Genomic DNA, 26614 nt, shown 5'->3' on the forward strand with positions numbered 1-26614 from the left:
AAGTTGTTCTTTAATACTATCATTCATGTTCATGAAAAGAAGAAACAATTTCATAAGTGTTAAGTAGTAAAGTTATACGAGTTTCCTTCTGTGATCCATTCTGAGACACTGATGTAAAGAGATGAAAGAAAACCTCATTGTTGCTAAGAAGACCTCTTTTATGTCAGCTTTTGTTTTCTACTGATTGATTGATTCTTCATTATTTTTCTAAAGATCAGGAGCCATATATCTCATTTAGAAATTAAGAAACCTGTATAAAGCATATGTTGGGCTTAGTTCTATAAACACAAGTTTTAGGACCAGAGATAAAATGAAATAGATGAAGACTATCTGCCTTACATAAACTTCTTTTCCGTTGAGGAATCTCCCCTGGAAATGTTGTTTCCTAGAATTTCATTAAGCTCTGGTTAGCTGAACAAGGAGAAGCCTACATACAATAGATGGCTGAAGCAATGATGTCACCAAGTGGGCCCTCTGGCCTGAAGGAAGTCACCTTAAGATGGCAGAGAAAAGCAAGGTGATCATCCTAGCTCCTGCACAGGAAGAACTGTTAGCTTTTTTTTTTTTTTTTAAGATTTTATTTTTTCAGTAACCCCTACACCCAAGGTGGGGCTCAAATTTACAATCCCAAAATCTAGAATCAAATGCTCTATCTTCTGAGACAGCCAGGTGCCCCAGAAGTGTTGGCTTTTTTTTTTTTTTTTTTATGGCATACATATATCTTGAAACTACAATATGAAGTTTCCTTTAATTGATGTAGTACTTTGCTGCATTGATTGCTGCTTTATATTCAGCTTTCTGGCTTTTTGCAACTCTGAAGTATTTCAATTTCTAAATGGTTTGGGAAGATGTAAATAATTATACAAACAATTATGGTTAACCACCTATACTTTTATATATATATATATTATATATATATATATATATATATATAATATATATATATATAATTTATTTGAGAGAGAGAGAGACAGAGCGCATGAGTCAGGAGAAGGACAGAGAGAGGGAGAAGCAGACTCTCCACTAGCTAGGCAGGAAACCTGATGAGACGCTTGATCCCAGGACCCTGGAATCATGACCTGAGCCAAAGGCAGTTACTTAACAAATTGAGCCACCCAGGTGCCCCCCGCCCCCGGGCTTAAAAACATGTACAAAGTATAAAATAAAATTTAAATACCTCAATAATCTTTCCTCATGAAAGATCACTGTCTGGCTCAGTTGGAAAAAGAAGCCACTCTTGATCTCAGAGCCATGAATCCGAGTCCCACATTGGGTATAGAGATAAATTAATTAACTAAAAAGAAGAAGAAAAAGAAAAAGGAGAAAAGAAAGAGTACTTTCCTTCATGAAAGGTACTTTTAGGGGGTGCCTGGGTGTTGCATTCATTGAGCAACTGCCTTCAGCTCAGGTCATGATCCCAAGGGTCCTGGGATCCAGCCCCACATCAGACACCCTGTTCACCAGAAAGCCTGCTTCTCCCTCTCCCTCTCCCTCTCCCCCAGCCTTTGTTCCACCTGGCTGTCTCTCTCTCTGTGTCAAATAAATAAATAATCTTTAAGAAAAAGAAAAAGGTATTCTTAATATCTTCTTGGCATGGTTTACTAAAGCTTTATAAGTTAAAATTTCAACTCTAACCCCTGTCCTCTCTCTATATACTTTTCCAGATCCTTTCTTTGCTTTCTATGAGAAAGGGAGTCTAAAACTTTGTTCAACATGTTTCTCACAGTACTGTAACTAATTTTAACGTCTACAGTGTTTATCCTCTAGTGAACTATTCCTTTAGTACAGAAATGAAACTCAATTTAAAGGATTATAAATATGAACAAAACTCAGTTCCTGACCTCAAAGAACTTTATAAGATAGCAATAATCCTGAGAGAAATAATAATGATAAATACATATACTTTTTTTCTCTTTACAGTTTCAGAAGGGTTTACACATGCAAAAGTTCATTTGATCTTTAAACCATCATTGTAAGAAAATCAGGACACTATTTTCCTAACTTTACAAAGGAGACAGAAGTAAAACATGCAACACGTTTAAAGAACTAGATAAACTGTCATACATTGTGATAATAATTAGATAAACATGTTATATCATTATATACACACCCATCCTTAGGTTAACCTTAGAAAGGTTTCAAGGCTTAAGAAAATAGCTATCCCAAATATTTTAATCTTTTAAAATTAAATCAGTTTTGGTATCTTCTACTTCTTAATCTGCATTTGCCTCCCCCTACCTGTTAAGAGGCCTCATTCTTTCTTTCTTAGAATTAAAAATGGTGTCTGATTGGCTCAATCAGTAGAGCATGGGATTCTCCATCTCAAGGTAGTGAGTTTAAGCCTCACACCAGGCATGGAGTCTACTTAAAAAAGAGAGAATTAAAAAGGCTAATTCTAAAGCCATTTCTTTCTGCTCACTTTCTTCTATCTATATTCATTTACTAAGACCATATCTTGTCATCTGCCATTCTAGTTCAGTATTACTCTCTCAACTTCTTTCTTGTATATTTTCCTCAAATTAAAGGTTTTGTGGCTCACTCTCTTTTTAAAAAATCAACTGCAGGGTGTTCCTACACCTTAATCAAACTTTAGGTCTGAGTCCTGTAGTATTTTCTTTTCCTATTTCCTCCATTAAACTCTTTATCTCTTTCTACCATTGAAATGAAGGTCATGGACATCTCAGTGCCTACCTAGCATGGTGCCAGGCACATAGTTGTCCAAAAAATATGTCAAGTGAACCTTTCATAACTTTAAAACTACTGATAGGAACATTTAGTCTAACAAACTGGAAATTCTTGTAGCTTCCTCAAAGTTAACAAGCTCCTAAATTCTTTGTCAATTAGGATTCCTAAGACATTTTTCATTTTCATGAAAGACTGGAATAGAAAATTCTAAAAGTGAGCACAAAGACTGAAAAGCAGCTGTAAGGTTAAACAAAAATTGCAGGATTTTGTCTTCCTTTAGTTCATTCACACTCTCAGCATCCAAGAAACAACAGGTTTATGTTCTACCCACTTCACAAGTTGTGGACATGGCCTCAGACTCAGGTACCAGAATCATTAAAATTTTATCTTGTTAGGAAACTGTCTACTTACCTTAGAAAAAGGGCAAATTGCCATTTCTCCCAGTGGGAGGACTGTGGAAACAAGGGAAACCCCTCCACATCATTTCCACAGTCCCATATTATGCGAGGGAGCATCTAATTCCATCAATTCATTAAGCATTTTGAAGAGAATTTTTGGCCAGCACCATACAAAGAGCTGTAGAGGGACACCCAAGCAGAGCAAGTGCACATTCCTTGTCCCCAAAGAGGTTACAATGCAAAGAGAGAACCAGGCGCGGAACTCAGAACAAAAGCTGTGACTGCATAATAATGTATTGGGGGTTGGGGGATGGGGATCTGAAAGCCTAGTTACTAGGAAAGCAATTTCCAGGAGGTGAGAGCTTAGGCCAGCTCGGAAAGAAGTTGATTGTAATGATCTGCAGGAGTGAAAGTTGGAGGGCCTTCTACTTAGGAGATAAACATCTGCCCCGATTTAAAGGTGGGAAGTGCCCAAAGTGTGTGAGACCGTAAAGAGACTGACCTAGCAGTCAAAGGCTGATAAGGAGAAAGACTGATTTTGAAGTTATAATGGGTAAGTTTGGGGAAGACTTTTGATGACATGTGAAGGGAAGAAGACTTGTGTTGTTGTTGTTACAGTAAAAAGCGTAAATTTCATGAGATGGGTGTAAAACAAATAGGAAAATTACATGAGAAAAACCTCGCGATTACCCCCAGAGAGGTTCCGGAGGGGTGTCAGGAAACAAGTTAGACATGCCATAATTTAGGCCTAGGTTAAGACCCAGAATAAAATGGTAGCGGAAGAAATTTTCAAAGCTGAATGAATAGTAAGTACAATCAATAAATACAGGCTAAGCTACAATCTATCTCATTACTTATCTTTAATTATTAACACAATTGACAATAACCTCCAGATGATTTCTTATCCCCAGCTCATCCTTCCCATCCAGCACCTCTCCCTAGCTTACACCTTTGTACTCAAGACCTTTTATTGAGAACAACTGTCTACTCAGTACCTCCTATGCCTTACTCAGCCTGCCCTTGTTTTGTTGTGCTCCCATTTCGCCTTCTCTTCGTTTAGTCAAATCATCTTAGTCCTTAAAAGACCAGCTTAAGTACCACCTTTTCTTTGAAATCTGATCTCAGGAAATTCTTTGAACTACTGCTATCACTTTGGCCACATGCAACTTATTTTCTGATTACCATTTTTTACTAATGATCGTTATTCTATTTAACTCTTTAAAAATGGTTTTTTAAATTTAAAAAATTTAGAAAATTATGATCATTGCAGAAGATTTAGAAAATAAAAATCACTTGAGGGGCATCTGCTGGCTCAGTCAGTGGAACATGCAACTCTTGACCTTGGGATTCTAAATTCAAGAATCAAGGGTGGAGAGATTACTTAAAAATAATATCTTTTAAAAAGTCACTTGTAATCTTGCCACCATTATTAAAATGTTGATGTATCACAAGTGTTGTACAATGTGAGTAGTATATATTTTTGCTGCATGGTGTCTAGTTTGCCTTCTCAACATGCCTTTAAATCATTATTCAGTTAACCTCAACCCGTTTCACCTTGTACAGATTGACAAGTGCTTTTATTTATTTAGCTAGCTGTTTTTTAAGATTTTTGTTTTTAATTAATCTCTATAGTTAGCATAGGGTTTGAACTCACAACCCCAAGATCAAGAGCCTCATGCTCCACTGTCAGAGCCCCAAGGAGCGCTTTGAAAGAGTTTCCTACAGATCGACTGGTTTGGGGTCTTGTATTCGTCCCACTCTAAAAACTCTTGAAAAGAGAGAGAAGGGGCCATATACTCCAACAAGATAATTTATTAAAAAGTACTCTCCGAAGAATAGGAATGGCAGATATAGTTGGCTTGACCTGTGTATCCTTCATTTAATATTTTTTTAAATAAGATTTTTTTTTTTTAAGTAATCTCTCTGCTGAATGTGGAACCTTACTTGCCCAACTGCTAACTGAGGAAACCGAATTCAAGGGGGATAACCTGGAGCTTACACCTAGGTTGCACCTCGGAAAGGAAACTTTTTCTCGAGGAATTTCTACGCCAGTTAATTTGCACTCATTTTGAAAATAACGGAATTGGCGCGCCTCTCTGCCAAACAATTCGACGCTGTGTGAGTCGCAGCGATGCTGTGGCAGAGTACCAAAGTCCGTGGAATATTCTGCATCTTACAGAAAAGTGCTGAACAGTGGCTGCACCGTCCCAGACCGCGACGGTGAGGGCAGGTGCGAAGCCTGCCTTGGGAAGAAGCTGCGACCGTCTACGCAGAGCCACACGCAGGCCAGGAAAAGCATCCCCTGACGCGGACGGGAAGCCCGGGTGCCTCCCGCCCTCCAGGCCTGCTCCCGCAGCGGGTAGACGGCCGCCGAGTGGAGCTGCACCCCCAACACTCCGAAGGCCCGGGGCGGGCGGAGCGGGGCGGGGCGTCGTCACTAGTGACGTAGCCGCTCCCCCGGACCACCGCCGCCGCCGTCGCCGCCGCCGCCGCGGCCCCCACCGAACCCGGGGGCGGGGGTCCCGGGGTGAGCGCAAAGATGGCCGCTCGGGCTCGGGCTGGTGAGTGTGCGTGACCGGCGCGCGGCTGCGGCGGTTGCCCGAACGGGGTCTCTGCGGGAGCGGAGGTTCCACTGGAGTCCCCGGGGCTGGGAGGCACCTGGCGGCGTTTCCCCGCCGCGGAGGACGTAGGGGGATCCCTAAGGGAGGGACAGGGGGGCTGCGGAACGACGACTGAGGGGAGCGCGCTCAGGGGCGCGAGGAGGCGGCGGTGGCAGCGGCGGCGGGTCCAGCGAATTTAGAATTGGCGCCTCTGGGAAGTTTCGAGGGGTTGTGCGATGCCCTGGCCGGGGTCCCGGCGCCCGACCGCCTCAAGAGTGCCCAGAGATGCTGCGAGGAGCCGCGTCCCTGTGGCCCCGGTCATCGCGTAGCCACCCCGCGCTGGGCTGGAGGGGGACGAGTTGGGAGAAGGGGTGAAATAGCAAGACTTTCGGGGATGCGGAGGGGAAGATGGGCACTGACCGGCGTTCGGGAGCGTTGAGGAGCTGTGATCGCGAATCTGATGCGCGCTGGGGCGCGCTGCAGAGCTGGTTCTCTGGAGATAAAACCGAATCCTACCCCTGCTCTGATTGCCGCCAAGTGATGCTCCAAGCCCCCTGGGAGGCGTTGGAAGGGCACTTTCTAGCCCTCCGTTTGCGAGGAAAGGCTTGCTTTCCCTCCATGGATTGAGTCCCTGTATGAACAGCACCTGCTGCCACTTGGAGACACTTGGGATTTTTGAATACCAGCTTCCTAAACCATTCCCGCTGGCCTTCGGGGAAGGAATGCTAATAGGCTAAACCCATTTTTGAGGCACAAGAAATGTGTCAGCATTCGAAGAAATGCTCAAGTTTAAGAGGTGGTAGGACATCCTCCTCCTGCCCCCCCATTCCCAATTTAAAAAAAAAAAAAGTGAAACGTGGTAATTGTTTCAACCAAGTTTGACCTATTGTAAATTCTTTTGGTAACTGGGTAATTTCTTGCTGTTTTAATTTTGGAAGTAAACAATTTAGCAAGTCTTAGGAGAGTCGCTTTGTCTTTAAGCCCTCCCGAGTTCCCCCACTCTTAAACTCTAATGGTCATATCTTGCAAGTAACGGGATTGTGAAATTAGCATGGAAATAGGACCTTCAGGCCCTGCACTTGAATTCCTTATTATCTGTGAAGTAGCTGCCTGTGGGGAAAAAGTAGGGGGGTTGGTAACATTGGGCCTGGAATTCCATTTTGAGTTGTCCTTAAAACCAGTATTCAGTGTAAACAAGGAAAAAGAATTGGCTAGTCACTCTGATCAAATTCAGAAAGCCAACAGGAGTTAAGCACATGTTTATAGAATATTTCATAATCATCAGTGAGATTCAATATTTAGTTGTCTTGAAAGAGGAAAACTTCATATTCTCAGAACCTTAATCCTTTTATCCTTAATTTAGCATCTTGGGACTTGAAAGGGATTTTTATTTTTGTTTAATTTCCCCCCCCTCACCCCTGGGACTTAAAGAGATTTTTAACGTTTTGACTTGTTTAGTTTCTCTCCTTCCTGCTCTGATTTCTCTAACTTTTGGGGTACTAGCTATTAGTTTTGCAATGGATGGCAGATTTTTCAGTCTAGGATTTTTCATTGTAGATTATCCGTATTGAAATGTAAAGATATTCTAATATTGAACAGAGTTCGATGAGTACATTGTAGAAAGCTGAACTTTTTAAAAAAACTTTTTTGATTGAACATTTATCTTGTTTTTCTTTCAAAATATTAATTGTCCAAGATCTTTTAGCTTACAAACATTTAAGTGCTAAGTGGATCTGTGTTGAGCATGCTATACAATGATACACTTTTTATAATTCTTAAAATGGAAAATCTGTTGAAGATTCGGATTAAATATTTGACATATATTGTTTCTACTTAATTGTCTCTACCCACCTTTGTCACAGATTTTTCGTTTTCTACTAGAGAAAGGAATAAATTATCATATGTACCCGCTACCAAACTTTTCCTCTACGTACTTGAATCTTACTGGGTATTATAGCATTGGTGGTATGTAAGAGGATTTTCTGCTCACTGGGTTGAGTCTGATTGTATTTTGTTTGTATCCTCAGTACCTGACTATCTGCTTAACATAGAGGAAAACCCCCTGTTAATGTTCGTGTTTTTGAATGGTACAGAGATACAGAGAAAGGCAACACCTTGGCTTCTTGGTGGCCAAAAAAGGATGCTTGGAAGTTTTTCTCCTTCCTGTAATGTTAGGCAGAACAAACAGGGTTGCCGGATTCTTTTGGAATTGTCTGGTTGAGGGGGATTAGAGAGACTAGGACACAGGTTTAAGAGTCTAATCAAGGCAGGAAATGTGGGAAATTGTTCTTCCCTTAGGCCCAACCTTAATAGGTGACAAGTAACTAAAATATAGGAGGATTTTATAATACTGGCTTTCTGGCAGTGATAAAGATTATTTAAGTATGGTGGTTTTTCACAGCACCTTCAGATACCATAAAACTTTATTATAAAGAATTCCACTTTTAGTGGAGTTCTACATAACATAGGAAAAGCTAATTTATGCATGATAGGCCAAGTCATGAATGTGCTAGAATGATAGTCTAGGCATTTTACACAAAGTATTTGAATTCTGTTTTCTAGACCCATATTACAATGCTCAAATTTTTTGTGAATGTTTCCCCCACTGTTATGAAATTAGCACCAGATTGATGTAGAAGTATGGTGGCATGACACTAATGATAAATATTTTGGAACAAAATTGCCCATGATTGAAATACTTAAAAATAGTGATGGGTGAGGAAATCAAATAACCTGGTGGCAGAACTTGCTTTCCACGAGCTTTTCCTTAGAACATCATCAACTAGATTCAATCTCTGTGCTTCTGGGGAGGCAGTGTTAGAGACACGAAGAAGGTCCAGGGTAAAAGGGTACCTTTTTTGTTTAATGAGGAGTTTCAAGCGAGATCAGAGTAATTATAGATTTTAGGTCTCTAGAGGAAGAAAGAATAACCAGGGCCTTTCTAGGGATAAAGGAAAGGAAATACATCATGATTGACAAGAGGTGCCAAAGCACATAATAGGCATAATAGCATACCTAAGAGGGAAAAGAGAGTTCATTGTGTTCGTTCAATAATTTCTAACTTCAGAATTTTGAAGCCCTTTGTACCAGGCACTATGCTTGACCCTTGGCATTTTGCAAACATCTCTTCAGAGTACTGGGTACTAATGAAATAAATGGAAATTTGGAAACTGCTCATAAGGACTGGGTAGGGTTTGCCCTAATTACCATGGATAAGGTTATTTTTATTCTCATCCAAATACATGCAAAGATTGAGGTGGCTAGTAATTCTCAAGACCTACTTCCTATTGAAATTGCCATTTCCTTCTATCTTTTATTATGGAAAATAACAGATCTTCCTACTTTTAATAGCTTTTAGAGGATCTTTTTAGGTTATTTGGTACTGTTGAAAGAAAATTAAGTTTTGTGGGGCGCCTTGGTGGCTCAGTTGGTAGCTGCTGACTTTTGATTTTGGCTCTAGTCGTGATCTCTGAGTGAAATCAGCCCTTATTGGGCTCCTGCTCAGCACGGAGTTTGCTTGGGTTTCTCTCTCCCTCTGTCCCTCCCACCTCAAATAAATAAATACATCTTTAAAAAAAAATAGTTAAGTTTTATTGTAAAAATTATCTTTGTTAAAATTCAACATATGCCAACTCTTTAATATCTATCCTTTTGGGAGGTTCTCTAATGAGATAAATTTATCTCATTAGAGATAAATATTCTTTTTTTAAAGATTTTTCAAAATTTATTTTTAAAGATTTTATTTATTTATTTGACAAAGAGAAACAAGAGAGGGAACACAAGCAGGGGGAGTGGGAGAAGGAGAAGCAGGCTTCTCACTGAGTAGGGAGCCCAATGTGGGGCTCCATCCCAGGACCCTGGGATCATGACCTAAGCTGAAGGCAGAAGCTTAACAACTGAATCACCCAGGTGCCCCTCTTAAGATTTATTTTAGAGAGACAGCAAGCGCATGCACACACAGACAAGGACATAGGGAGAGAGTCTTAAGCAGACCCCATGCGGAGCACAGAGCCCAAGGTGGAGCTGGATCCCATTACCCAGAGATGACCTGAGCTGAAACTGAGTCCTTCGCTCGACCCACTGTGCCACCCAGGCATATAAATATTTATTTTTTATGCCCAGTGGTACATATGTTTTTCCTTAACTGAAGTAGAATGTATATAAAATGTACACACCCATTTCCTGAAGCAGTAGTAAATATCCCAGTTATGAAAAAATTTAAAAATTGAAATTATTGGGGCACCTGGGTGGCTCAGTGGGTTAAAGCCTCTGCCTTTGGCTCAGGTCATGATCTCAGGGTCCTGGGATCGAGACCCGCGTCAGGCTCTCTGCTCAGCGGGGAGCCTGCTTCCCCTCTGTCTCAGCCTGCTGCTCTGCCTACTTGTGATCTCTCTCTCTGTCAAATAAATAAATAAAATCTTAAAAAAAAATGAAATTATTCACAAAGTGGTCATCTGTGTATAAAAACATTTTAACAAAAGATGTGTGGAAAGTGGCTGGTTATAGATGAGAGTAGAAAAGTATATACTGTGCAACAATTCGAAGGCTCATATAGGCCATTTTGAGGAGTTTAGATTGATCTAGTGGTCTTTCAAGACTTTTAAACAATTTTTTTAAAAAATGTGTGAAACTGTGCTATGAGACAGTAGGAACTATATAAAATGCAAATGTCATGATTATTTGACAAAGTATGAGCTCTGAAAAGGGAGTAACTTCTTAATAAAGCATAATGTTTAACATCTATTCAGATTTTAAAATAATTTTTAGGTATGTATATTGGCCAGATTCCTTATTCTGTGTTACTTTTTAAAATAGTAATTAGTTTGGCTATTTTTCATATGTTTATTTTTCCAGTAACTTCCTGTCTTTCATAAAAACATAGTTTTTAGGGGTGCCTGGGTGGCTCAGTACGTTAAAGCCTCTGCTTTCAGCTCAGGTCATGATCTCAGGGTCCTAGGGTCGAGCCCCGCATTGGGCTCTCTGCTTAGAGTGCCTGCCTCTCTCTGCCTGCCTCTCTGCCTGCTTGTGGTATCTCTCTTTCTCTGACAAATAAATAAAATCTTTAACAAAAACATATTTTTTAAAGCAAAGAATCCAAAAATTGTGTTACCAATTGCAATGACTAGAGGATTGAGGTGACTTTTATGTGACTGACCTCCTGTAGGAATTTCCAAAGCTTGCTAATGATATTGTAGCTTTCCGTGTTTTCTAAGTGTCTTAAGATAAAATAGGTGGAAAGGGAGTGGTCAGCTGAAAAGATCATTTTGTTGAGGATAACAAATTTAATAGTGGAATGTTAATTTTTTTTTAAATTGTTATTTATTTATTTGACAGAGATGGCAGCGTGGCAGGCAGAGAGAGAGAGAGAGAGAGAGAGAGAGGGAAGCAGGCTCCCCATTGAGCAGAGAGCCTGATGCGGGGCTGGATCCCAGGACCGGAGCCGAAGGCAGAGGCCTTAACCCACTGAGCCACCCAGGTGCCCCGGAATGTTAATTTTTAAAAAACATTTTATTTATTTATTAGAAAGCACAAGCAGGGAGTAGTGGGGAGGGGGGGCAGAGGGAGAGGAAGAAGCAGACCCCTCAGCTCAGCAGGGAGCCACACATGGTGCTCTATCCTAGGTCCCTGAAATCATGACTTGAGCTGAAGGCAAATGCTCAACATACTGAGCCACCCAGGTGCCCCTGAATATTAATTTTTGAAGAAAAAATTAGCTCCCCTTCTAATTTTTCAGTGATTTTTATAGTTCTTACTAATATTTGTATTTGAAGCACAAATATTTATTTAAAGGGTCCCTACATACCCTACTAAAACTTAAATAATCTTTTAAAAACTTTTTTATTTTATTATTTTCATTTATTTATTTATTTATTTATTAAAGATTTTATTTATTTATTTGACAGACAGAAATCACAAGTAGGCAGAGAGGCAGGCAGAGAAAGAGAGGAGGAAGCAGGCTCCCTGCTGAGCAGAGAGCCCGACGCGGGGCTCGATCCCAGGACCCTGGGACCATGACTGAGCCAAAGGCAGAGGCTTCAACCCACTGAGCCACCCAGGCACCCCGAAGACTTGATTTTTTTTTTTGAAGTAATCTCTACACACATCATGGGGCTTGAACTCACAACCCAAGTTCAAGGGTTGTACACTCCACTAACTGAGCCAGCCAGGTGCCCCTGTTTATTTTTTTATTTTTTATTTTTTAAAATATTTTATTTTTAAGTAATCTCTACTAGCATGGAGCTCAAATTCCTGATACCATGATTGAGCTGAATGCTCTAGGGGCTCCTGGGTGGCCCAGGTCAGTGGGTTAAGCCTCCTGACTCCTGATTTCAGCTCAAGTAATGATCTCAGAGTTGTGAGATCAAGCCCTGCGTGTTTGGCTCCCTGCTGTGTGGAGCCTGCTTAAGATTCTCTCTCTCCATCCCCCTCTACATTTCCCTGTACTCCCCCCTCCCCCCAAAAAGCTGAATCCTCTATTAAGAGTTGCATCCTGGGGACACCTGGGTGGCCTAGTTGGTTAAGCATCTGCCTTCAGCTCTGGAGGTGATCCTAAGGTCCTGGGATCAAGTCTGCAATTGGACTCCTTGCTCAGCTTGTTGTCCCCCCTGCTTGTGCTTTTGCACTCTCTTTGACAAATAAATAAAATGTTTAAAAAAAAAAAAAGTTGCATTCTGTACCAACTAAGACAATTAGGTGCCTAAAACAGTTTTAATCAGGGGTCAGAAAGTTATGTCTCAATTAATATTTGTATAAAATCTTTTTGGGGTACCTGAAAGCACACAAAATGGGACAAGACATGTGGTAGGCTGTGGTTAAGGATGAAGAAAGTAGGATATTATAAATATCAGGAAATTGCTTTGACTGTTCTGAGGGAAAAATGGCCACTTGGTTGAGGGTGGGAAGCAGTTTTAGTGATCCATAATTTCCTATTCTTTTATGTTTTTTTAAGATTTTATTTATTTGACAAAGCTATCACAAGTAGACAGAGAGTCAGGCAGAGAGAGAGGAGGAAGCAGGCTCCCCACCAAACAGACAGCCGGAAGCGGGGCTTAATCCTAAGACCCTGAGATCACAACCCGAGCGGAAGGCAGAGGCTCAACCCACTGAGCCCCCATAATTTCTGATTCTTTTTCTCTTTCTTTCTCTCTTTCAAGTATACTTTTTTTTTTTTTTTTTTTTAAGATTTCATTTATTTGTCAGAGAGCATGGGCACAAGCACAGGGAGTGGCAGACAGGGGGAGAAGCAGGCTCCCTGCCAAGCAAGGAGCCTGATGCGGGACTGGATCCCAGGACCCCATGATCACAACCCAAGCAGAAGGCAGATGCTAAACCCACTGAGCCTCCAGGACGTCCCTAGACTTCCTATTTTTTTTTTTTTTTAAGATTTTATTTATTTGAGAGAGCACAAGCACTGGGGAGGGGTCGGGGGGCAGGGGGACTGTGCGCATGGGAAGCAGGTAAAATGCTCAAAGCAAACTTGAAGACTGATTCACCAGGATAATATCATAGAGGAGAGTAAGAGTCTGGATAAGACTGGAAGGTGACTGCTGTACCTCAGGTTTGGAGGTTACTGCTGTACCTCAGGAATGATAAAGTGCATAATGAGAATGATAACTGCAAATGAGAAGACTTGGGGAGTGATGAATATATATATATATGATAAATTGAGTGTTCGTATGGAAAAAATGAGAGGGACGAGTGAAAAAAAAAACAAAACAGCCTAGCCTGGGTACTTAAATGATACTTATACTATCTTTAATAAGAGGATATTGGAAAAGGGAATTAATTCTCTGAAGACAAGATGTATAGGTAAACTGAGTTTGCAGTGTGCCTGAGACTGGTTCAGAAAGGTTTGGTGGTCAGCTCTCTAGATCTGATCATTGAAACTGTGCCAGTAGGAGGAGCTATTGAAATAGACGTCAGAAAAGTATTACTACATGCTTAAAGTCTGGACGGTTATGTTGCAAAGGGCCATAATTTGAGTAAGTGAAAATTAATTTGAGATAGTTTTCACTAGGTGGTAAGTATAAGCAATTTTGTGCTGTAACAAGTTAAATATTTTACCCATGAGATTTGATTTTTTTTTGTGATGTAAATTTTTTTTTTTTTTTAGATTTTATTTATTTATTTCTAAGAGACAGAGGGAGAGAGAGCAAGCGAGCACAGGCAGACAAAGAGGCAGGCAGAGGCAGAGGGAGAAGCAGGCTCCCTGCCAAGCAAGGAGCCCGATGTGGGACTCGATCCCAGGACCCTGGGATCATGACCTGAGCCGAAGGCAGCTGCTTAACCAACTGAGCCACCCAGGCGTCCCAACGATGTAAATTTTTAATTAAAAATACTATATATAATAAGATCAAATGTTTTATTTCTCTTCTAGTCATTTTAGTTTTCTATTCTATAATTGCTTTAATTAAATGTTAAACCTATGTAAAATAGTAAGCTTTCAATAAGTAAAATATGGTTTTTTCTTTTTTTTAAGATTTTATTTGTTTATTTATTTATTTGACAGAGGAGAGACACAGCGAGAGAGGGAACACATAGAGGGAGTGGCAGGGAGAGGGAGAAACAGGCTTCCCCATGATGCAGGTACCATCCCAGGACCCTGAGATCATGACCTGAGCTGAAGGCAGACGCTTAACCATCTGAGCCACCCAGGCACCCCGCATACTTGGTTTTATAGAAAGCATTTTATAGGTATTACTTGGAAATTTTTTTTAAGATTTTGTATTTATTTACTTGACAGACAGAGATCACAAGTAGGCAGAGAGGCAGGCAGAGAGAGGGAGAAGCAGGCTCCCTACTGAGCAGAGAGCCTGATGTGAGGCTCCATCCCAGGACCCTGAGATCATGACCTGAGCCAAAGGCAGAGGCTTTAACCCACTGAGCCACCCAGGTGCCCCAATATTACTTGGAATTTTAAGTGTGAAACATTTTTAAATGTCTGAGAAAATGGTAGTATAGATCATTTTAATCATTATTTATAGATTTCATTCAAAACATCATGACTGTGTGTTGCTATTATATATAGGCACAGGTAATATTTTATCAGACTCTACATGGAGGATGCAGAAATATTGTCATCTCTTTTTAAAGTGAATATACTGCTAAAAATTACATAGCCAATCTGCAAGCTAAACAGGCAATACATAGCTTCTCCGCAGTTAATTAGCAAATGAAAAGAAGCGCTCTTAACCCAGTGGAGGAAAATAGGAAGTGTCAAGAAAATACACCCATCCCCCTTTTCTTTTCTTCCAAGCTTTTAGATCTTTTTGTGATGAGGCAGGCCCCTTTGGGGATACCTTAGTGTCTTCGAGCTTTAGGTCTAGGCAGCAGAGCGAACTGGAAATCTCAGGTGGCAACAACCTGGTTTGCTAGTGCTTGTTTACTTCCCTGCCCTTCTCTTGGTTGTCTGCCCTCTCCTGGTTTCTTTCATAAGTAGACAGGGTAAGTGGGCCCCTGGTCTAAAATATCAATCCCCTGATCTGTCATTCCACCATTCTGGTTTCATGTCTTTGTGGGTGGGGTTTTTTTTTGGTTTTGTTTTTGCTTTAAAAAAAATTTTTTTTTAATTTATTTTTAAGTAATCTCTACACCCAACATGCCACTCAAACTCACAACCCTGAGATCGAGAGTCTCATGCTCTACCAGAGCTGGCAACCCTGGTTTCACTTCTTTGGGTTTTTTTTTTTTTTTTTTTTTTTTTTTAATTTTATCTTTGAAAGCTCTTTTAAAATGCAAATACCCTGGGAGAGGTCAGACCTTAGTTCTCAGCCAACATCTTAATTATCAGTTAGCACCCTAGTTGGGCTTAGTACATATATGGCTGGGAAGAGTGAATCCCTGGCTACAGGTGATGAAACTAGAAGGAAATTAGTAGTAGTTGTAGCAGTAGCATTGTCAGTTAACATGTACTAAGAGCCACGTTAAGTGTCAGGATTTATTCTAGGTGCTTTATAAATTTCTCTAATTCCCTCCACAACTGTATTAGTTTTCTTACCATTGTTGTTTTTGTTTGTTTGTTTGTTTGTTTGTTTTTTTAAATAAGAAAACTGAGGTGAGTGGAGCATAAGTGATTTGTCTAGGTCACATAGTAAATACAATCAAGTGTTAAACTCAGGCTTTTGGATTCCTGAGTGTGCTTTCTAACCATTTTGCTGTGATACCTCTCCACTGCTATATAGCCTCCCTGATAGATGGCATCTCATCACATTTTACACTTTTCGTGATTTTTCACTGAATGGAAACATGCTGTTTAATTATAGGCCACTTCCTGTTGAAGGGTAGTGAGGAACTTACAATCATCTAAATAGATTTTTTAGTAATAACTGGGAACTATTTGCAGAATATAGAGAAAGGAGTAAAGAGGCTATATTGAGCACATACATAGCTAAATATACACTAGCATGTATATATTCCTGCATAAAACTTACACAAATAACCCATGCTCATAATTTTTAGGTACTTGAAAATATGGATAACCCCAAAATAAACTATGTGTATTCTTTCTAGGTATTTTTTATTTTGCATCGTCTTTTCTGAATGTTGTGCAAGGTGTTAACTCATACCACCTCTAAAATTTTAGAATGAGGGGCACCTGGATGGCCTAGTCAAGTGCCTGCCTTCAGCTCAGGTCATGATCTTGGAGTCCTGGGATCAAGCCCAGCACTGGGAATCCCTTGCTCAGTGGGGACTCTGCTTCTCCCTCTCCCTCTGCCCCTCCCCCTGCTTGTACACAGACTTCTCTCTCTCTCTGTACTCTTTTTCACTCAAATACATAACTCTTTTTAAAAAAACATTTTTTAGAATGAAATAATTTCCCTTGAGTGCAAGTAAACGGCATTTCCCTCCTCTCAAGAAGCTGAACTAATAATTACTATCAGACTTGCCAGAAATGAACGTTTAATTATCTCTGTATTCTTTATATGATCCTTTCATTTTATTTTTTACAATCTTTTAAAAATAAAAGTAGATAGGATACCTTGGTGGTTCAGTGGGTTAAGATCAGGTCATGATCTCAGGGTCCTGGGATCGAGCCCACCCCCGTTGAGCCCCAAGCTGGCCTCTCTGCTCTCTCATTCTTACTCTCATAAATAAAATCTTTAAAAATAAATAAATAAAAGTAGAACAGGGCCCTAGATTTTTCTCTTAATCTCCATATTGAACCAGTTCTTTCAGCCAATGTTAGCTTTAACACTAATCTACCTCTGCTCCTGTCCTTGCTTTAACACTGCTACAGCTAGAATTTTCTTATAATACTTGGAGAAATATCTTGTAATCAGTCATCCTTTCTCTAGATCTGTCATTTCAGATCCATCTGTAACCTATGTATCTGATCATGTCATTCTTCTCTACAGAATTCATCCATGGCTTTTTTTTATTGCCTGTAGGCCCTGGAAGCAGGCTTGATGATGATTGGGGCAGGAATTTCCAAGGTCCCAGGTACTGGTGAATGGGTCCAAAAGGGGAGTTGGAGATGTTTGCAGGCTCCAGGTGACGACATCCCCTTGACTCTGCTGACTCCACATAATGGGACCCTCTAAAGCCTCAGGTCTGGGCCCTGGTGGTCTGGGTTTAAAGGCAGTGCGTGCTGTTGCTGTGTGAACTTTTGGTGGCAGCAAGAATCAAAGCAGGGAGAACATTTAAGAAGCCTTATTGCAGTCATCCTGGTGAGACTTAATGGAGCTTGGATCAGAGTGAGAGCAGCAGAGGTAATACGTAGTCAGTTTCTAGATATATTTTGAAGATAAAGCCAACCAATTTTCCTGAAGGACTGATGTGGCGAGAGAGAAAGAGGAGTCAAGAATGAGATAGTTAGCTTCAGTACCTGCAAGGATTTGTTATAATGGAACATATCATTCACTGATGTCTTAATTTTGCCATTAGCAACTATTGTTGAATGCCAGCAGTTCTAATAAAATACTGTATTTGAACAGGTTTTGGACCACAGGAAATTTTGGAGGATGAGAAATAAATTTAAAATGTGTGCTTGAAATATGTGTACATGTGAGGGTTAAGACTGGTCAGCCTTACGTCCCTACAGATACAGCCTACATCTGAAAAAGTTAAGAAGCGGAGGGAGAGGTGCTGTCTGACTGCTAGGAAATTATACCCAAAAAAGAGGTGGGAAGGAACCAAATATCAGCTTTACCTTTGCAGCTTTCTTAGGGCCCAAGAGGTGGCACCTGCAAGTACCATTGAAATTCATATTGTCTTTTTGCCCTAAAAAATTTAGAGCATCAGTCATGCTCCGTAAAATGTTCTGAGTGTTTTGTAACTAGGTCCCCACTTGTGACCTGAAACCTGTGTTCAATTTGTGTTAAATCAATGAAGAAAAAAATTTTTAAAAATATTTTATTTATTTGAGAGAGAGCACATATGCAGGAGCATGAGTGCAGAGAGGGGGCCGAGGGAGGAGAAGCAGACACCCTGCTGAGCAGACAGCCTGACAGGGGCTTAATCTCAGGACCCAGGGATCATCACCTGAGCTGAAGACAGACGCTTAACCAATTAAGGCACCCAGGCACCCCAGTAAAGTATTTTGTGATCCCTACTTTTTAACTAGATTACTATTTTTATTTTTATTTATTTTTAAAGATTTTATTTGAAGTGATCTTTTAACCCAGCATGGGCCTCAAATTCACAACCCAGAGATCGAGTTGCATGCTCCATCCACTGAGCCAGCCAGGTGCCCCTATTTTTAGATAGTTGTAGCAAAAAGTATTTGTGACTCTATTATGATAAAGAAGCACGTTTCTGGGTCAAAGCCATATAGGTTTTGTTCATTTTGTTTTGTTTTGTTGGGGTGGGGTTTTGTTTTTGTTTTTAGAATACACTTCTAACTTCAGATAGTGTGTAGACCCACCAGAGTATAAAAATTTATTATATTGCCATCCAGTTCATATTCTTCCTTTTATCTTTTTTTCTTTTGCTTGCTTATCCTTGCACAGTCCTGAGATGCTATTCAAACACAAAAGCATTCTCCTATCTCTCTGCCTGCCTCGGGTAAACTGTCAAGTCTGTCAAATTCAAAGTATGTTATAGAGCCATGAATTGAAGGTCATTATTGATTTACTGGTGGAAAGCTAAATTTAAAATGGTAATTAGGTAGAATACTGGGATTTATTTAAATAAATAGATGTTCACTATAGCTACCATTATAGCTACCATATATTGGGTGTTTACTCTGTTAGACAAATATTTTATATTATCTCTGTTCTTCATTGAAGTTGGTATGATTTTTCCCTGTTTTACAGAAGAATTTTAAAGACATTAAAATATTTGCTCAAATCAGACATATAAACAGAATGTAGCAGAGGTAGAATTCTTACCTCTTAAGTTTTTGTTTCAGATCTTGTGCTTTTAACTATGGTTATGCTTTAATAACTATGTGGATAGGGCTCTCAGAATGTAGATATTGAGATATATTTGGATCTTGCCAGCCCTAATTTTTAAGAAAGTGAATATAGTTTTGTAAACAGACCTTGACTGTTGGGTAAAAGGATAGATCTTATTCTAGTTCATTGAAAAGGGGTCATTATCCATTCTTTACCAGTAGATGGTGGCAGAAAATTCTTTAAAAATTATAAAGTTTTTTTTTTTTTTAAGATTATTTATTTATTTATTTGACAGGGGGTGGGGCACAAGCAGTGGGGAGTGGGAAAGGGAGAAGCAGGTTTCCCGCCCAGCAGGGAGTCCAACACAAGAACTCAATCCCAGGACCCTGGGACCACGACCCGAGCCAAAGACAGACACCTAACAACTAAGACCCCCAGACACTCCAGTTTTTATTTTTTTTTTAATATTTTATTTATTTATTTGACAGACAGAGATCACAAGTAGGCCGAGAGGCAGGCAGAGAGGGAGGAAAGGAAGCAGGCTCCCTGCTGGGCGGAGAGCCCAATGTGGGGCTCTATCACAGGACCCTGGGATCATGACCTGAGCCGAAGGCAGAGGCTTTAATCCACTGAGCCACCCAAGTGCCCCGACACTCCAGTTTTTAAAGAAAGTAAAGTGAAGTGTGTGTGCTTTCAGAGCAAGGCAGATGAGAGATAAGAGACCTCTAGAGCAAGAGAATGGTGGGAACTGCCTATGGTATTATGACAGACAGCCCAGAAATTGGGAGGAGATGAAGCAAATTTATAAAATTCTTCTTTTTTTAAAAATTTATTTATTTATTTATTTGACAGACAGAGATCACAAGCAGGCAGAGGCGGGAGGGGGGCGGGCAAGCAGGCTCCCCGCCGAGCAGAGAGCCCCATGCGGGGCTCGATCCCAGGACCCTGGGATCATGACCTGAACCGAAGGGAGAGACTTAACCCACTGAGCCACCCAAGTGCCCCTATAAAATTATTCTTGAAGGGTACCTGGGTGACTCAGATGATTAAGCCTCTGCCTTTGGCTCTGGTCATGATCTCTGGGTCCTGGGATCAGGACCCCCCTGTACAGTGGGGAGTCTGCTTCTCCCTCTGCTTCTCCCCTGCACTTGTGTAAAAAAAAAAAAGTGTAAAAAAAATATTGTGTAAAAAATATTTTATAGAGAGAGTGCCTGTGCACACATGAGTGGGGGGAGGGCAAAGGAAAAAGCAGACTCCTTGCCAAGCAGGGAGCCCTGTTTTGAGGGACTCAATCCCAGGACCCTAGGATCATGACCTGAGCCTCAGGCAAATGCTTAATGGACTGAACCACCCAGGCGCCCCCTTTTCTCTCTCTGAGATGAATAATGAACCAATCAAATCTTAAAAAATAGATAAAATAATTCTTGGTAAAATACCTTATAAAAAATATTGGCTCTTTAATTTAAAACATGGTATTATTCTGCTTAGTTTTCAGATGCTTCAGGTATCGTGAACAGAGACTTGTTTGGATTATGCGTTTCTCAGCTAGACTAAATAAATGTTAACAATGGATAAGTGCAAACATATTGGGCAGTTACGGCTTGCTCAAGACCATTCCATCCTCAACCCTCAGAAGTGGCATTGTGTGGACTGCAATACAACTGAGTCGATTTGGGCTTGCCTTAGCTGTTCTCATGTTGCCTGTGGAAGATACATTGAAGAACATGCACTCAAGCACTTTCAAGATAGCAGTCATCCTGTCGCGCTGGAAGTGAATGAGATGTATGTTTTTTGTTACCTTTGTGATGATTATGTTCTTAATGATAATGCAACTGGAGACATGAAGTTACTACGAAGTATGTTAAGTGCAATCAAAAGTCAAAATTATCAGGGCACCACTCGTAGTGGAAGGGTTTTGCGGTCTATGGGTACGAGTGATGAGAATTACTACTTACAGGATGGCACCCAATCTCTGCTTCAAAATGAAGATCAAATGTATACTGCTCTTTGGCACAGGAGAAGGATATTAATGAGTAAAATCTTTCGAACTTGGTTTGAGCAATCACCCATTGGAAGAAAACGGCAAGAGGAACAATTTCAGGAAAAAATAGCAAAAAGAGAAGTAAGGAAAAGACGACAAGAATTAGAATTTCAAGTTAAAGCAGAACTGGAAACTATACCTCCTAGAAAGAGTTTACGTTTGCAAGGTCCAGCTCAGTCTACCACAGTAGAAATCGTTCCTGTTCAAGTTCCACCACAAACCCCAGCATCACCAGCAAAAGATGAAATAGTATCTACCTCAGAAGATGTAAGATTAAAAAAAGCCAGTGACTCCTCAGGTAAACGAAGACCAATAGTAACCCCTGGTGTAACGGGATTGAGAAATTTGGGAAATACTTGCTATATGAATTCTGTTCTTCAAGTGTTGAGTCATTTACTTATTTTTCGGCAATGTTTTTTAAAACTTGATCTGAACCGATGGCTGGCTGTGACAGCTAGTGATAAGACAAGATCACCTTATAAGCACCCACCAATCACAGATACAGTATATCAAATGAATGAATGTCAAGAAAAAGATACGGGCAGTGCTCCCTCCAGACACCCAAGTTTGTCATTAGGACTAAGTGGTGGAGCGTCAAAGAGTAGAAAGATGGAACTTATTCAGCCAAGGGAGCCAAGTTCACAGTACATTTCTCTCTGTCATGAACTGCATACTTTGTTCCAAGTCATGTGGTCTGGAAAGTGGGCCTTGGTCTCACCATTTGCCATGCTGCACTCCGTGTGGAGGCTAATTCCAGCTTTTCGTGGTTATGCCCAACAGGATGCTCAGGAATTTCTTTGTGAACTTTTGGATAAAATACAACATGAACTAGAGACAACTGGTACTAGGTTACCAGCTCTTCTCCCTACTTCTCAAAGGAAACTTATCAAACAGGTTCTGAATGTTGTGAATAATATTTTTCATGGACAACTTCTTAGTCAGGTATGGGTTTTTTTTTTTTAAATCTTATTTTCATCTTGGGAATTCATAAAATGAAGCCTAAAAATGCATTTTCTCTGTATTTCTAGTGTGTTAGAGTTAATACTATTTTCACATCAAAATAGATTGCTTTTACAGAAGTCAGCTCACTCATTTACAGTGTTTCACTGATTTACATGTTTCCTTCATGAATCACTGGAAGCAGTTTTTCACCTATGGTATCAATGATTTTTTTTGTGGGGAGAGGGAATCAGGAAACAGCTTCTTAGGTTGATAATATTAAATTCATTTTCTGAGGGATTGAGAAGAGAGGGTTTAACCCCACAAGGAATAGATTTGAAGATGCTGCTGCCCTGAGAATGGATTTTAGTAATTTCAGGAATAAAGAAGTAGCCCTGGAGGACTTTCTGTAAAACGAAAGGGGAAAAAGCCTGAAAGCTTTAATAAATAGGTAGGGAAGTTTTAAAGTAAATAGACGTGATTTCATTGAGAATAATCCTAAATGGTTTTCCTTTATTTTAATTACAGCTATAAAAGTTTCCCTTGTGAAAAGGAATCACGAAACCAGAATCTTCCATCTAATTAATAGCTCTCTATAATGAGTGGACTTATTGGTAAACTATTACTAGACATAAGGCTCTCTACTTTTCCATCACACGGAACTTAAAAATCTTTTGTTTTAGGCAGTTGGGCTGTACAGGTCCTTTCTTTCCCCTTGTACACCTACCTCTGCTCCTCTGTTTTACTTTCACAGTAATGATACAATCTTTTGTCCTTATAGCATACTTTTCTGGAATGTAGCTTAAATATATTTATTTAAAAAATTTTTTAAAGCTCTATGCCTGATGTGGGGCTTCAACTCACAACCCTGAAATCAAGAGTTGCATGCTCTACCATCTGAGCCAGCCAGGCGCCTTAAGTATGTCCTATGTAATTATTAGGGTTTATTTTTGATGTTTATCCCACTTAATGTTTCAGAAATGCAAAGTTCTACATTGTGCCATTTATTAAGTAAGATTTGTTTCTTGTGTTGCATGCAATTTTATTTTTCCACCACTTTTATCTAAAAGCTTAAAAAGCACCATTAATAGGAGAGCCTGGCTGGCTCAGTTGGTAGAGCACACAGTTCTTGATCCTTGAGGTGGTGAGTTCAAGCCCTACATTGGGCCCAGAGCTTACTTTAAAAAAAAGTTAAAATGCACTATTATAAACAGAAGTAAGATATAGTCATAAAACCTGAATGATATGGTAAATCTATGTAGCAAAAGAAAAATCATCCCCTTATCTCATAACCCCACAACCCACACATAAAACTATTAATATTTTGGTATACTTTCTTCTAGGTTTTTTTTCTTCTATACATTAAAATTTTTATTTTTATTTTTATTTTTATTTTTATTTAAAGTTTTGTTTTTGTTTTTGTTTTTTAAGTAGGCTCCATGTGGAGCCCAACACGGGGCTTGAACTCATTGACCCTGCGATCAAGATCTGATCAAGAGTCATGGGACGCCTGGGTGGCTCAGTTGGTTAAGCAGCTGCCTTCGGCTCAGGTCATGATCCCAGGGTCCTGGGATCGAGTCCCACATCGGGCTCCTTGCTTGGCAGGGAGCCTGCTTCTCCCTCTGACTCTGCCTTCCACTCTGTTTGCCTGTGCTCGCTCTCGCTCGCTCTCTCTCTGACAAATAAATAAATAAAATCTTTAAAAAAAAAAAAAAAAAGAGTCAGGCACTTTATGGGGCACCTGGGTGGCTCAGTGGGTTAAGCTTCTGCCTTCAACTCAGGTCATGATCTCAGGGTCCTGGGATCAAACCCTGCACCGGGCTCTCTGCTCAGCCGGGAGCCTTCTTACCCCCCTCTCTCTCTGCCTGCCTCTGCCTACTTGTGATCTCTATCTTATAAATAAATAATCTTTAAAAAGGGGGGGGGCATTTTAACTGATTAAGCAACCCACGCACCCTTTCTTTTGCACATTTAAAAAAAAAAATTATTTATTTAAGAGAGGGAGAGAGAAAGAACATTAAGCAGGGGGAGTGGCAGAGGGAAAGGGAAAAGCAGAACCCCAATTAGCAGGGAGCCCAAGAAAGGGCTCTATCTCAGGACCCTGGGATCATGACCTGAGCCAAAGGCAGATGCTAACTGACTGAGCCATCCAGGCACCCCTCTTCTGTACATTTTATATTTTCTCCTACTTGTGCAGTCATGCTGAATTTACCTGCTTTTTTTTTTTTCCAAAGATTTTATTTATTTATTTGAGAGGGAGAGGATCAGAAAGAGAGAGAGCATGGGAAGGGGGTGGGTCAGAGGGAGAAGCAGACTCCCTGCCAAGCAGGGAGCCCCATGTGAGACTCATCCAGGCACTCCAGGATCATGACCTGAGCTGAAGGCAGTCACTTAACCAAGTAAGCTACCCAGGTACCCCAAATTTATCTGCTTTTTTCATTATTAAGGTAAAGATTTTTCATAGTCATTAAGATATTTGATCATTTTTTTTAACAACATGTCAGTGTTCATTATATGTATATACCATAATTTATTTACCCATTCCTGTATTGTTGACTTGTAAACTATTTCCAATTTTTCTATTATTATAATGTCTCAATACATTTTCTTCTAATGATTTCACTAAGACAGAGTCCTAGAATTACTTTGTCAAAGGATAGGACTTTTGATCCTTGGCTACAAATTTCTTTCCAGAAAGTTACAACTTTATATTTTGAATAGAGCAAGGATGCCTGTGAGAGTATGGCATCATTTATATTAAATGTATTGTCTTTTGAAGTTATCAGTTGGTAAGGCTATATACAAAAATATACAAATAGTATTTTATTTGTATCACTGTTAAAAAGTTACAGGGATTTGGGGAGAGAAAATTAATGAAAGATAAGTGAGGAAAGGGGCACCTGGATGGCTCAGTGGGTTAAAGCCTCTGCCTTCCGCTCAGGTCATGATCTCAGGGTCCTGGGATCAAGCCCTACATTGGCCTCCCTGCTCAGCAGGGAGCCTGCTTTCCCTTTTCCCTTTGCCTGCTGCTCCCCCTACTTGTTATCTCCTCTCTCTCATTGACAAATATATCTTTAAAAATAAATAAATAAATAAAATAAACCCCACCAGTACATAGTGGGTTTAATGACAGCTATTGAAAGGAAAAATTATAATAATGAAAAAAAAATCCCTGAAAATAATATGAAGCAGATTACTCAGAATTCTGACAGTGCATTTTCAGAGGAAAAGCTAATTTACAGCAGTGACTTCTATAGTGAAGGGAGTAAATGTTTTGATAGGATTGTAATCTGAGAAACTAATAATTTTTTTAAATTTCTTATTTTTTATAAACTTATATTTTTATCCCCAGGGGTACAGGTCCATGAATCGCCAGGTCCACACACCCCACAGCACTCACCAAAGCACACCCTCCCCAATGTCCATAACCCCACCCCCCTTCTCCCAACCCCCCTCCCCCCAGCAACCCTCAGTTTGTTTTGTGAGATTAAGAGTCACTTATGGTTTGTCTCCCTCCCAATCCCATCTTGTTTCATTTATTCTGAGAAACTAATATTTTTATTTGCAGGTTACATGTCTTGCATGTGACAACAAATCAAATACCATAGAACCTTTCTGGGACTTATCACTGGAATTTCCAGAAAGATACCAATGCAGTGGAAGAGATATTACTTCCCAGCCATGTCTGGTTACTGAAATGCTGGCCAAATTCACAGAAACTGAAGCTTTAGAAGGAAAAATCTACGTATGTGACCACTGTAACTGTAAGTAGAGACTGTATATTCTTTTGCTTTTCTAAGATTAAAAAGGATAACACAAATGAGAGGAAGCTGAAAGAAATTCCTGAAGTAGCAGTTCTGGAAATAAACTTTGTTAGTTCATCAAAAGAAACTGGGATAGGTATTTTTACTTTATAACTGGCATCTGTGAACTATGTGTTTTGCATTATTGGTGACATTAAATTTTTTTTGATCTCATAGTCAAATATGGTGAGAAAGGATTCATGAAATAAGAAATTTGAACTTAATATGTGAGGTAGAATAAAGTAGCGATGAGGACTAGCAAAAGGAAAACGCATTATTTAGTACTAAGTAAAATGCTTTAAGAGTCTTTTTGCTACATATCAGAACATTGATGTATAGATAATATATGTATGTAAGTGTGTATGCATACCTATACAATAGGAAATACATAGCTGGACTACTGCTATAGAGAGGCTTCATAAAAACAAAGATTTAGTCAAAAACCATCTACTGACTATCTCTTCTATATTACTCATTGTTCTAATTGCTTTGGATAGAAGTAAAACACTTTCAAGGAGCTCACATATGTAATGGAAGAAACCAACAATTAAAGATCTATTATGAGAAATTCTCTCTACTAGAGAGAGCCCCTCCCCCCTAGCACTGGGGAATGAAATAATCCTTTCGGTTAAAGGGAAGCGTCATTCTTCAGGGAAATTGTGTATAAAACATCACAGAGCTGCTGTATCTTTTTCTGGTGTCCTTATCTTCTCTATCAGTGTGGTATCTTAGTGTTTATGCTATACATTTTTAGGTATTCTCTCTAATTTCCATGTTTGAAAAAGATGATCTTAGGGTTTAGATACTAAACTTC

At 39.9% G+C, this 26614-nt stretch overlaps 1 protein-coding gene across 7 annotated transcripts in view; it reads left to right on the forward strand.

Annotated features, from left to right (window-relative positions):
- The window catches only part of USP44 (ubiquitin specific peptidase 44), a 46822-nt gene that overhangs the window by 12721 nt on the left and 7487 nt on the right, over positions 1-26614 (forward strand). For 3 of the 7 annotated variants that reach the window (XM_032346724.1, XM_032346729.1, XM_032346732.1), the window contains 2 exons: positions 20506-22000; positions 25566-25761. In XM_032346724.1, coding sequence (XP_032202615.1) covers positions 20576-22000; positions 25566-25761 — 1621 coding nt within the window. In that variant the 5' untranslated portion in view covers positions 20506-20575. Of the gene's footprint in view, positions 1-3391; positions 3637-5217; positions 5314-5562; positions 5645-20505; positions 22001-25565; positions 25762-26614 lie in introns of those variants that run through there. The other 4 variants (XM_032346730.1, XM_032346728.1, XM_032346725.1 and 1 more) reach the window with 4 other exon arrangements.

This window comes from Mustela erminea, chromosome 6 (assembly GCF_009829155.1).
Source record: "Mustela erminea isolate mMusErm1 chromosome 6, mMusErm1.Pri, whole genome shotgun sequence".
NCBI classification, from domain to species: domain Eukaryota; kingdom Metazoa; phylum Chordata; class Mammalia; order Carnivora; family Mustelidae; genus Mustela; species Mustela erminea.